General features: G+C 35.2%; 2 protein-coding genes across 3 annotated transcripts in view; one reads left to right on the top strand and one right to left on the bottom strand.

The window, feature by feature from the left end:
* Positions 1-75: 75 nt before the first annotated feature.
* Positions 76-6920, top strand: LOC129248337 (tetraspanin-9-like). The gene is made up of 6 exons (XM_054887841.1): positions 76-237; positions 531-645; positions 737-925; positions 990-1178; positions 4852-4980; positions 6597-6920. Exons 1-6 carry the CDS (start codon positions 134-136, stop codon positions 6750-6752), a joined length of 882 nt encoding a protein of 293 aa, XP_054743816.1. The 5' UTR covers positions 76-133; the 3' UTR covers positions 6753-6920.
* LOC129248336 (G-protein coupled receptor Mth2) overlaps positions 6857-13254 on the bottom strand; it is a 40382-nt gene continuing 33984 nt past the window's right edge. For both annotated transcript variants that reach the window (XM_054887840.1, XM_054887839.1), the window contains exons 5-7: positions 7753-7931; positions 7295-7681; positions 6857-7222 (exon numbers count right to left, since the gene is read on the bottom strand). In XM_054887840.1, the coding sequence (XP_054743815.1) occupies positions 7077-7222; positions 7295-7681; positions 7753-7931 (712 nt within the window). In that variant the 3' untranslated portion in view covers positions 6857-7076. The remainder of the gene's footprint in view (positions 7223-7294; positions 7682-7752; positions 7932-13254) is intronic.

Raw genomic sequence — 13254 nt, 5'->3', positions numbered from 1 at the left:
ACTAACTACAGCAGTTAGCAGTTCGGAGATAGTCCCGAAATGTTTATAGTAGAGAGATGTTGGCTATTTTTTACTACAGTGTTGTGATAGATTTGTAGATTCCGTTACACTAAACTACCTGCAATGAAATGCAATGCTTTATTTTTGTAGCCTTCGATGTCTTCTCGGCTTACTTGTTTACTCTTCGCTGATGATGTCAAAGACTTGTGCGCTTATCACTTCCAGCGGCTACTCGCGGTCAGTTGAGAAAAAATAAGAATCACAAATCAATTGATTCTTTGTGAGCCGCATTATTTCCCTTGTGCACGTATGTATGCACTTTTATATGTAAATTTACATATTTACACATGAACTTATACATGCATTGAAACAAAAATCCATTTCTCTCCTATAAGTACACAAACATACATGCACACATACATTTTATACGTCTTATTTGCTTCACAATACAGTTTTGAATTCCCGATGCACCTACTTGTACATATTTGGCATGCGAAGCATCTTTTCGCGTCTTAATATCAATGCTTTAGTACAAATTTGGTGTTTAACTGGTATGGAATGGGCGAAGAAGAACTGCAGCCAAGCGTCATGTTTTCATTTTACTTCATAAGAGGAATGTTGTTATTGTTCAATTTATTGTTATGGGTGAGTACACGCTGGCGATCAAAAAATTCGTATGCATTTAAAATCGATCTATATATTAAATAAATAAATTTTTTAATTCCTCAAACTTTAGCTCGTCGGTCTTTTAATCATTTTAACCGGCATCTGGCTGCATACCGATTTTCAAAACTATTTAAGAATCAGTGAAGGATATTCGATTTATGTGCCCTACATTTTGCTCGTTGTTGGTGGTGTCCTGGTGTTCGTTGCTTCGTTAGCTTGTTCATGCATAGTGAAAATCGATCCCACCATGTTAGTCATAGTAAGATACTCGTAAATCCCTCACAATAGCAAATCTTGTTTATAAATCATTGATCATTTCACAGTATGGCGGTTTTCTCATTGCTGCGATGTTCACTTTAATACTATTGTCCATCTATATTTATGCTTATAAGGATAATGTGATCGCCGGGTTGCCGGACGGTATTGAGACGGAGGTGAAGAACTACAATTCTTATCAGAAGAGTGATTCACGTGGAATCAACGCAACTCTAATTGATTTTATTCAAAACAGTGTAAGTGCGCTTGTTCCTTAAAGACTTTTACGACAAAATATTTTTAAATTGTATATACCTATGTACGGCGGTTATCGTAGACGAATGGGTTGGTGCATGATTACCATTCGGAAGTGCGTAGATTCGAATCTCCGTGCAAAAAACACCAAATGGTAGAAGAAGTTTTTTTCCAACGGTGGTCGCCCCTCGGCAGGCAATGGCAAACCTGCGAGTGTATTTGTGTCATGAAAAAGCTCCTCATTAAAAACAAAAAAGCCTATTTGGCGTTCGGAATTGGCTTGGAACTGTAGGTCCCTTCATTTGTGGAACAACATCAAGGCGCACGCCACAAATAGGAGGAGGGGAGCTCGGTCAGACACCCAGAAAGGGTGTAAGCGCCAATTATTGTTTTTGGTTCACTTGATTAGAGGCAATCATATTTATGGAACAAAATAGTTATTAAAACAACCGTAGTTGATCTAGTAATCCAAGGTTTTCCGATAATTCAAGTGAAGACTGTTCTGTGATTCGAATTAAAGCTTTTTTGTCTTCAAATTTTTGCGCATTCTCATAAACCTTACTAGCAAGCCATCCACATAAATTTTCAATAATGCTCAGATCTTGGGAGTATGGTGGTCATGCTAATGTTTCAACGTTTTGGGACGCAATCCATGTTTTGGCCACACTTGAAGTGTTTATAGGCGCATCATCCTGTTGAAAAATCCAATTAATAGGTCGAAATTTTTCACAAATCTTGGAGCTTTACAACTGTTTCCCGTCATTTTGTAGTCTACAATTTCCAATTTGAACGCGCCATAGTACAATATTGCTCCCCATACCATAGCACCACCTTCATGGATGAACTCAAGTGGCTTTCCTCCTTTCTTAAATCAGGGAAATAGTAGAAATCGTAATTGCATCCATACAGTCTATCCAGGTTGAACTTCTTTTCTTCACTAAATAATACTTTTTTCCATTCACCGCGATCGTTATCTGTAACAGAGCTCCAAGCCACGTAGTCCGTACTTCTTTGCGGGATTTATTCAAAGGTGTTTTTTTATAATTTTTTTATGCTTCAAATGTGGCGCTTTTAGAATAGCCTTTCGAACGGTGGATTTGCTGGCTGCAACATTTGCCATTTCTTTAATTTTTGATGCGATCCTAAGAATTTTGCGGACTTCCTTCGGTGTTAAAGGCATTAAACTTCTGCCTTCGTAGTTCTTACCATAGGAGGCACCTTGTTTCACATAAAGATACACATCATTTGGACTTTGACCAATCTCTTTGGCAATTTGGCGATTTGAAAGTCCCTCTGAGGTCAAAATAACGATTTGTCATTTTTCGCTTTCCCATTTCCCTTTCTGCTTTCCGATTTTATTAGAATTAAAAAGTTTTCGATCAAACACAATGAATGCTTAAAAAACGCTCCCTTTTCAGGTTTAACAAGTTACATATATGTATCAGTACATATGTATGTATGTTATGTTCCCGAAACGTGCATGCACTTTTGACCAAAATATAATTTAAATGCGGCAGTAGGGTCAGAACAGGCCTCTTTGAGGTGGTACTTAACATTTCCCACTAGACAGTGGGAGGTAACAAACGGGTGTAACTTCTAACGGACTCCAACTAGCACCGAGCTAACTCCAACGAAGACAAAAACCTTTAGTATACAAGAATAAGCAACTTTATCTGACATATCTGTGGTCGTTGCGAGGTAGATTTTACCTCTAACAATCACTTTAAAATAATGTGATTTGTAAGCATCGTTGCCGGTATTGGAAACGGCGTTGTTACCAGTAAACCAATCAAAATTACTCAAAAAGAAATTGAATGATTAATTTTGTGCTACCTTGAATAATACTTGTGAGTTGTAGTAAATTATCAAAACCCCACAATGGTCAGTTAATGTCAGCAACCGAGCTATTTCGATGCAATCTATCCAAAGAGAAATGAATATTAGAGCAGTTGGCTTAAGAGTACAAATACCCAGCTGAATTTCGAGTGCATCGGTCCTGTTTCTTAATTGGTTACCGAAGAAGTGTAGTACTTCACCCGCTTTATATTCGGTCACCCGAGAGTCAGTTCTCCGTTATTAGAACGACCTGAAAATCCGGAAAAGGATTATCACCCAACAAATTATGGGAAATGTTTTGCTGTTACAACAACAAATAATCCTTTTTATTTTTACACGATAGAACAACGCCTTAAAATTAAAAACAAACAAAATAAATAATTGGAGCGTACACTTCTGTTAGGCGTTTGGCCAAGCTTCTCCTTCTATTTGTAGCGCGCGTCTTGATGTTGTTCCAGAGATGGAAATTAAAAACTTATATTGAAACTTATTTTAAAATATCGCAAAATTCGTGATTTTTTTGGGTCGAAATAATCGTCCGAATGAGTCGGCTATTCAAAGTTTGGTTAAACAATTTCAGGAAACTGGTTTTGTTTTGGAAGAAAGAAAAAGGACTGGCAGACCAATAACTGGACTGGATTTTACCTATAGCTGTGCTCATAATCATCATAATGAATTCCTTTTGCCCCAAATGGAGATAGGGCCTCCACAAAACGTTTCCATCGCGTAAGATCCTTCGCAACGGCTTTAATTTCATTAAATGACTTTCCGGTACGACTATCATTTTCAAGCGATCTCTTCCCCTAGGCCGACTTTGCCGTCTGCTATGTGTCATACCTTGCGGGTGCCTTTCTAACACCTGTCTGTAGAATTCAGTTGGATCCTTTCATAAGGTGTCGGGTATACCATTTCCACTTTCTAGGTCTCATCTCAGACTTGATAGGTAGTTGCTTGAGTTGATCTAAAAGATCTGTATTTTCGATTGTACTGGGCCATCTGATGCGCAGGATCCGCCGTAGTTGATGAAAACTTGTAGTTTATTGGCGACCAAGTCCATCATCAACCATGTTTCGCGTCCATACAGAAGAACCAGTTTGATGTTGCAATTAAAAATGCGTTGGTAATAGTGAAAATCGTTGACGAGTTTCAAACTTTGTTAAGTTGCGCAAACAGGCCACGGGCTTTTGTGATTCTAATCTGAAGTATTAATTACGGAATTTTTCGTTTTAAAAAGTAAAGTAATAATCTTTTAAGTGGAGTTGACATTTTCAATATTGGTATTCGTCGCGTTAAAGCTGTTGACACGATCCGCCACATTCACTCTTAGTGATCTCGATTCCCGAACCAAGTCGTCGATCTCATTGGGCATGCCCGAATGCTTCGATGACATTAGACATATATCGTCAGCATAATCAAGATCCTCCGAGACCGAGACATAGTCATGCTCATGGTCATTTAAATGATGTAATTTTCAAGTATAATTGTTAAAAGCCGTATTTTGAATAAAAATTGTGAAGCCAGAGAGAGCCTAAATTTTGACATGCTTTATACAAAAAAAAAAAAAATCTAGGGGGGTATTTTGAAACACCTTTTATTTATCAAAGTTTGTGCGAAGTCGAGAATGGCAATCTTCAATCTTTTAGCTTTTTTGCCAAGTGTTGGCAAATGTTCTCCTATAATTCAGAGCCGCTTCCCTACTTCAAATAATGCTCACAGATTTGTACATTTACTATATATTATATATTCATTAAAAAATAAGTGTAACTGGAAGTTTTCTAAATACCCTCAATTACCCACGTCTAGCTAACTTTGACTAATGTAATTTTTACAATCTCTTAGCTGGAATGTTGCGGTGGTCAGAGTCATCTTGACTGGGCGAAAAATTCTCTACCCAATTCGTGTTGCTGGAATGCGGGTGCAACTGGAAATTACTGTTCAGCAAATCAAACGGGTCTTATGCATGAAGTGGTGAGTTGTTTTATGTTGGGACTCTTATGTTAGGACTCTGATTGCAGTCACTACTCACTATTAGCAAAGCACTCAGCCAAGTCTTTTTAGACTTAACTTGGAAATAATGTAGTTTCAAGAATCTTCCTAAAATGTTATCAGTATTTTACTTGGAAAATGGTATGCGAGTCTAGCCCGATACATTAGTGGCGAACGTGGCTTCCGAAACATCGGCCGGAGGATTAATCACTACTGTAATCAGCATCGACTAAGTGCTGCTTGAATCTCAGAATGAATACCTGGGTATGTTTGAGCCATAAATATTTGGGAATTATACTCAAATGAAAATTACCGCAAATGATAATTATTTTCAATAAAAAAAGAATTAGCAATCCTTTTCGCCAATATTTATGTATGTACGAGTCTAAGTAAAATATAAAAGAAGCCTGCAAAAATAAGTAGTTTGAGTGTTAGTGCTGTGGAATTTGTGATAACAATAAAGAGCAGTTTAGTTATCAGCAGTAATTATATTATACATAAGCATAAAAATGATTAGCTGCTTTGGGGAAAATCAAATTCATTATTTCGGCGTAACATTTTTGCGCAAATGGTTTAAAACTGTTTAATGATCGATCTTTAGCTCCTGGATGATGCTACGACTACTAGCACGCCGGTCAACTTCGACTATTTCTGTGAATTCATCAACATTATCGACATTTTTTTAATATCAAAAATATCTAATCGCAACCGACGAAACCAAAATTGCATTTACGAGGGCGGTTCAATAAGTATCCTTGTTTAATGGCAGAGGGCTTCTGAGACAAGTTGGTATTAGCATCGTCTGCTGCAATCTATCAAACGACGGCAAAACAAATTTCAAACTGATTTATAGGTAAGTTTGAATTTGGCAGCTATTCGTGTAAGATGTGTTTCCTGATTTGCGCTAAGATGGAAAAAGAGCAGTATCGTTCGGTAAAAGATAAAACGCAGAGCTTTATGCTGTCTCTGTAACTCTCAACCGGAACAAGCAAAAAACTGCAAAAGAATTTGTTTAGTGTGAAATGTCACCTTGACAACGAGCATAAACTTTAAATTGTCTGATCGATACTTTACGAGATATCGATCACTACAGCCATCTACGGAGAAAATAATGTATTCCTTTTTCCCCAAAATAATATTTTTCACCTATATGAAATTGCTATTGGTAAAAGATAAATGGAATATCACACCGTCAATGGAGAATAGCTCAGTTTTCTCCTATGGCTAGAATAAAAATGAGTATTTCACTGAGCACTTTTATAACTAGTGATAATGATGATATAAGCTCTTATATGATACTCAGCTGATACTCAAATATTTGACTGCTACATTGCAAAATGTTGTATATGGTATCATCATAATGCTTATGTATTGGAGGGTAATCAAATAATTGTAAATATGTTTTAATTTTTGCCGAAGGTGCTCAACATTGCCTTGTAGAGAATTTACAGAGATTCAGGCGGCAACCATTAGTCGCGGGATTGTCTCATAGTAAGAAATAGTGAGTAGTGATTCTATGTATTTAGAGTTCCTGCATTAGTATGACTTCCTCACCCAAATCACAAATATTTACTTAAATTTCCTTACATCCATTTCAGGGTTGCATACCGAAACTGGTACGTTTAATTAACACTAACCTCACCAGTATTGGTGTAATGCTTTCGGTGCTGGCTTTGTTTCCTCTATTTGCAATGGTATTCGCCTACTCATTGGCATCCGCAACCAGACGAATCGGCTATCAAAGTATAGTTTGAGTCCTGCCAATGGCTCAATGGCTCGTCTTGAAAGAAATATTCGTTTTTCATATTTTCTATGTATTTTTAATCTGAATGTAAATTACATACATATTAAGCTATGAATTTAAATATGGCATTTAATGGTAAATAAATATCCTACAAGCAAGCGTAATGCTAATAAAATAACATCCAAATGTGTACAAAATTGTCAATTCGTAGATTTTCGTGACCAGCAGCAATTTAACACACCTAGAAAGAATATAAATTATATACAAATATTACGAAATCACAATGCACACATGTACATACACACATATGAGTGGGAGAACAACAATGTCTAAGCTAATTCTTTGCCGCATTACAAAGCAATGACAAATTGCCTTCGATGGCATTTAGGCGCACCATAGATAGGTTTTGTGGCGCATAAGTGGACTGTGTAGCGCAGGTGGCATGAGGTAGCGTTTTCGACCGCTCATTGGAACGGAAACCTGCAAAATAATTATTAAATAAGATTACATTTTTAGTTATAGCCAAATAATACAAATAAGATTTAAACCAACCAAGCTTTGTTAGTATTGAATGCCAAATGCGTTTCTTGAAAACAAATATGAAGAATACGAAAACACCCAGTAGCACATTGAATGAATCGCTGATCACCCAAAAGAACATTTGTTTGCGATCGTATAAAATAATACTCAATATTTCCATGAACCAAGTAATACCCATCACAATGAAAAGTTTGGTATTCATCGCAAAACGAGCTTTGTCTACAAAGAAACGTCGTCGCAATACTGGCTTCTCGGCATTTGAACTTTGCATGCGGAAAATCTCTCGTTTCACGCGATTGCAGTAGCGTAGTGTTAGTAGAAACAGTACAAAGTTAATAAGTGAGAGCACACCAATAGGTCCGGAGAAGAAAAGTAAATTTGCTGAGGCAAATGTGCCATCTGTAATGGATAAAGAAGAGTTGGTTTAGATAAAGAGGGGATGAATAAGGAGAAATTACTGCAATACTTACATGTGAACCAGCAACGACCCTGCTTGAAGTTCGGACGCAAATTCTCACTCAGCAAATCAGATTTAGCCAGTGACACTGTAATGATAGTCATTAGAGTCGGCAAGCCCCAGCCATAGAGGGAGTAGAGTAAGAAACGACCCGTTTCGTTTGTCTGAAAACCACGTCTTTTCTTTGCTGAGCTAGAAATGAAGATGAGAATGTTTTATTTGTACATGAATAAGTGAATAAATAAATAAATAAACTTTAAATAAATAAATAAACAAATAAAGAAGAAATTAAAAAATATATATAATGCAATATGAAATGTTCAAAAAACAGGTGGCGCAAAATTTTGGTTTTGAGTAACATTTTTTACTAGATATAAAAGTGGTTTTGAGTGATGGAAATCTTTATTTTGACATTTACGCGCGCCATTTCCTGTTTGTATATTGCAGCTGTCTAATTTACAAGCCTCAAATATGATTGACGTACTCCGCCATTCCAAAAATTATAAATATTCCGACAGGACGATTAACTTTGCACTTAAATTTTTATTTGTTAAAATTGCATAAAACTTTTTTCAGTTATGTATTACTGAGCAAAGGTGATCAAAGAAGTATTTTGGCAAAAGTTTTTGTTAAATCTGAGCAAAACATACAAAAAGTATTCGGTGATTTGATTCATAACAAAAATCATAGACTAAGAATAGTTCAAATAATGCAAATAATTTTTCAAATTGAAATCGGAACCAGTTTTGCAGGAATCCAGAATGTTCCGGTTTGGAACGCTGCGGAGGATATTTTCAGATTCATCAAAGTATCTGAAAATGACTCACAGGTCTCACTACCTCTATTCCTCTATTCTATCCTATCTTTTTCCTTTTGTTACTTCTCTCCTTTCCTCCTTGACTATCTACTCTTTCACTTTCCAGAACTTTAAGTACAATGGACTTTTTAGCCTGAGTGTTTTAGGAGTTACCAAATCTCTCGGTACTTCTTTCAGTTTTAAATTATAAATTATATTAAATTTACTTTTGATTGAATTATTTAGCATTAATCTATTTTTCTGTAAGAAATACTGAATTTTTAAATTATTAAGTGAATAAATAAAAAATAATAATTATTTATTTAATAGACGAATAAAAAATAATAATTTATTTATTTATTTATATTAATCCACAATACGAAGTACCTTGCACAATAAAGCAAACAGGACTGCTTGGATAGTTAAAATACAATATTAAACAATTAAGTTAAAGATCTTTACGAAGTTTGATCAAGATAAAGCGAAGCCAATATCAGAATTAAATAACTAATTACGTTTCCGAAGAGCACGAGCAATAGGTGTGTATTAGCAAATATAGTCTTAAAGTTTTCCCCATAAAAAGGGGAACATTAAAGCTTATCCGCTCAAGTAACACTGGACAATCCATGATGCCTTTAATTGCATTGAAAGTATAAGAAAGTAAAATGACTGTCCTTCTCCTCTAAAGAGAGTCTACATTAATTAGCTTAAGTCGAAAACCGTAAGAGAGTGTAAAATCTCTAGAACTGACTTGGACAGGTCTTCGTTTTTCGTGGGCTCAAATTTGCGTGATTTTAATAACAACGACCTTGAAATTCGATTTTTCTACGCCATTGTACGTATGTATGTCTGTAAACTAATCGCACTCGAGTTTCGTTGAAGATTATGGCGAATAGCAAGTAAACGATAAAAAAATCATACGTTTTATTTTGGTAGCATAAATACGACTTTTCGAAATATTTTGATCGCAGCGCTAGTTTTTTTTTTGCAAATATTTTTTCTCATTTAACGAATACGAATAAAATCTAAGGTGGGTAGATGTGGCGGAATATGAATACAGTGCACTCGCGATAACTCGAACTAATTAAAACAGGCGCTGTTCGATTTATCGAATTTGTTCGACTTATCAATTGAGTGTGCTATGTTAAAAAAACAGTCATCGATATCGATTTTTTTCAATTAAATTTATTTATTTATTTACTTATGGATATGAACATGAATATGTTTAAAATAATTAATTCGTTTCAATATTTTTCATCAAATATTTGGCAGTCTTTGTGTCAGTTACACAAAAAAAGTCAGCTTTAACAGAAAAGTTAGGCCGAAAAGAAAGTTGTAATGTGTGTTTGTCTTTTCTTGCCTGCAGCAATGTTGAATAGTGTTAACCTTTGCGGGGCTTACTTGTTCAGTTATTGATAGAGCTAACTGCCCCCTCAGATGATATCCGCTCACATGTCTCAGTTGTGTTGTTAAACTCAGACTCAGAATCACTAGTTTCAATTATTACTTCTGTGTCGGTAAATTCGGCACCATCATTCCATTTGTTAACATCATAAAGCGTAAATTCGACCTGTAAATTATGTTTTTCATGTTATGTTCTTTCAAGATGAGTCCACTTATTGGGTAATTCTTTTTTTTTTGGGACAGAAACCATTTGTATAAAGCGGCTTTCATTTTAGGAAACTCAGAAGCTTTTAAAGTTCTCCTCTTCCCAGGACCCAAAAACGTGTTGTTTACTGCTTTTAAAATTGCCTTGTCTTTCTTTTTTATAAGACTTATGGTGGACTTGGCTACCCCATATTCCTTCGCTAGAGAAGTAACACTACATCCACGTTTAATTTTGTTAAGGACTTCAGCCCTCTCTTTTAATGTTAAACACTTCAACCTTTTACGATCCATTACTCACGTGCACTGATACACTACAAATGACAAATTTAAAGCAATTTGGTCAATGCAAGATGTTGTTCCCAGAAAACTAACGGGATATTAACGTCGAAATATTCATATGGACAATACACTAGTATACATATAATTTATATACATATACTATTACATATGTATGTATGTACAAAATGTACATGTTTGAAAAGAATGTGTGTACAAATAAATTTGTTTTTTTGTTCGAGTTATAGCGCTTTAATATTGTTCGAGTTACAAACTAGTCAATAGGGAAAAAAATGTGTTCGAGTTAGCACGTTGTTCGACTTAGCGGCTATTCGAGTTACCGCGAGTGCACTGTATTTACCTTTTCCGCACTAATATTTCTCTTCGTAAAATAAAGGTTTACAGCAAAATTAATGAAAAATCAGACCATATTTAATATTGTGACTTTATTTTGTGTAAGAGACGCAAACCTTCACCATATTTCAGGTATGACATTAAGCCAATTTTTAACATATTTAATGTTTCTTCTTTCCTTGGTAAAAGTAAAGCATGCCAATATCAAATTTCAGAGAAATTAGACTGCGCTTACTATTATTGACCACATGGGCACGTTACATTGTGTTTCGTAGCTAAGTACGATGGAAACTGTTTCGCCCCTTGAAACATTCTGGCAATAAATATTGGCTTATTATCCAGACAATAAACTTTCGTCAACGTTGACGCAGTTAAAAATACATTACTCTTCCTTTCGGACTTCGCATTGCCGACTTACTCACTTACGCGTTGTAAAAATTTTATCACAAAAATACTGATGTACGTACATACATACATATATAAAATCAACTGCTGTATTTCGATATATGTACATACCTACATTTTTCCTTTCTGCTTTTATGAGTTATGGTTAGTCAATATTTGCTGCTTGCAGCACTGTTTTATTCATACTTAGCTGCATACATACATACGTATACACATACATATACAGCTACTTAACTACAGGATACTTTGCACCAATATTTCTTTCAGGCAATAATTGCTCAATCGTTTATTAGTGACTAATGCCCCTTAATTGCCTGGGGAGGTTTTCAAGTGATTGATGCTGTGATAAGAGAATTGATACACATTTCTTAACTGCAAGAATAACAATTTGGAAAGAATTCGCGCTAACATGTAAAAATTTATTTTATTTTCGATCTTCAATTTTTCATTAGGATCTTTTTTTGTTTGTTTTGTACAGAAGTTTATATACTCGTTATATACTCTGATGGAAAAGTTTTCGTCTAACAGCGGTCGCCCCTCGGCAGGCAACGGAGAGCTTTCGATTGTATTTCTGCCATGAAAAATCTCCTTATAAAAACCATCTGCCGTTCGAAGGCAGCATAAGACTGCAGGCCCCTTAATTTACGGAATTACGTCCAGAGGCACACCACAGCTTGAAGGAGCTTGATTTTAAATAAAAAGCAAATGATTTTGAGTGATGGACATTTTTATTTGGGTTTCCAATGATCCGATCTTACAGATCGATATTACTTAATCTGCTCTTTTCATTTCCAAACAATGGCCCTCTCTGCTTAAAAAAAATTAATTTTTACAGTGATGCTGAAAATTAACCGAAATTAAAATAAAAAAAAAATTAGTAAAATCTTATTAATCTCGTTTCTTTTTATTTTTATAATAATTTTTCGGAAATTGTGAAGAGACATTAAAAAGGAGATTAAATAAAATCGATCTTTAGAGAAAAGGGAATACAATGGCAATTTTCAATGTGCTGACGGTAACTATTAAATAATATATTTTTATTATATAGAATTAGTTCAGAGGGTCCACTGTGGGTCATCCTAATGCATATGCACACTTGTTCATATATACAAAATATATATATTAACAAATGCACGGGATTTTTTTATTTGGAGAAAATGTGCAACACCGTCAGGAGAAAAAAATATAAGGGATCAATTGAATTTTTCAACTTCTAGCTTCCACCATTATATGTACGACAATTTAATAAGCTATACAACTGCTTACCAAAAATCTTCCTAAAAATTCCATTTAAAAACAGTTTTTTTTCAAAACTGGTTGAGTTGCCGAAATCAAATCTTAATAGCCTTAAATACCTCTATTGTAAAAACATACATACATATGTATATATATATAGTTTACTTACCAGAAAACAAGTTCTTCCGAGTCGACTTATATAGGTGGCATACAAACATACATACATAGGTACATATGTATATACATACGTACAAAAATACTTAGCTATATTAAGATATTGATTTAAATTTTGTTAGGTAAAATTCCCATTTTGCACGCAATTAATTAATTTTCCTCAATTCATACTGGTATTACTGCACATCAAACGATAAAGGCGGAGAAATTCAAACAATACGCTAATTTGTCATCACTGTCGGACGTCAACGGTCGATACTGGTGCGGTTAACGGTCTGCATGCGAATGTGCTCATCATAGAATAAATACATGTGGATGTATTTGTTTATGCCAACTTTATGCAGGCGAGCAACATTCGACCGATACCGGCTGTTGTGTGCGTGTTAGGCGCTTTTTATCCCCATCAGGTGGGAGTAACGGAGTGCTTTTGTACGGTATATATGACATTGGGCCTTTGATTTAAAATCCGCTGAGGGCATATTATGATAAGAAAATGGTGGCGCAACATTAAGATACACGCCACATATTGGAGGAGAAGGATGTAGATATGTATGTATGTATTTTTTTTTTATTTACATTTGAGAGACAAAAAAGATCCCGAAGCAACCGAAAAAGTTTGAAGTGGATCTTTATCTAGTGGAAGAAGAGCTTAAAGATTTATATCAG

The sequence above is a fragment of the Anastrepha obliqua genome, chromosome 5 (assembly GCF_027943255.1).
Source record: "Anastrepha obliqua isolate idAnaObli1 chromosome 5, idAnaObli1_1.0, whole genome shotgun sequence".
Classification (NCBI taxonomy): Eukaryota; Metazoa; Arthropoda; class Insecta; order Diptera; family Tephritidae; genus Anastrepha; species Anastrepha obliqua.
This window is presented reverse-complemented; position numbering and strand designations above follow the sequence as displayed.

What these genes read in the sequence shown, in the direction of transcription:
- LOC129248337 (XM_054887841.1), top strand. Translation starts at nt 134, where the DNA reads ATGCTTTATTTTTGTAGCCTTCGATGTCTTCTCGGCTTACTTGTTTAC. An exon ending in ACTTCCAGCGGCTACTCGCG is followed by an intron (nt 238 to 530) that starts GTCAGTTGAGAA and finishes TCAATGCTTTAG; the next exon opens with TACAAATTTGGTGTTTAACT. An exon ending in ATCCCACCATGTTAGTCATA is followed by an intron (nt 926 to 989) that starts GTAAGATACTCG and finishes ATCATTTCACAG; the next exon opens with TATGGCGGTTTTCTCATTGC.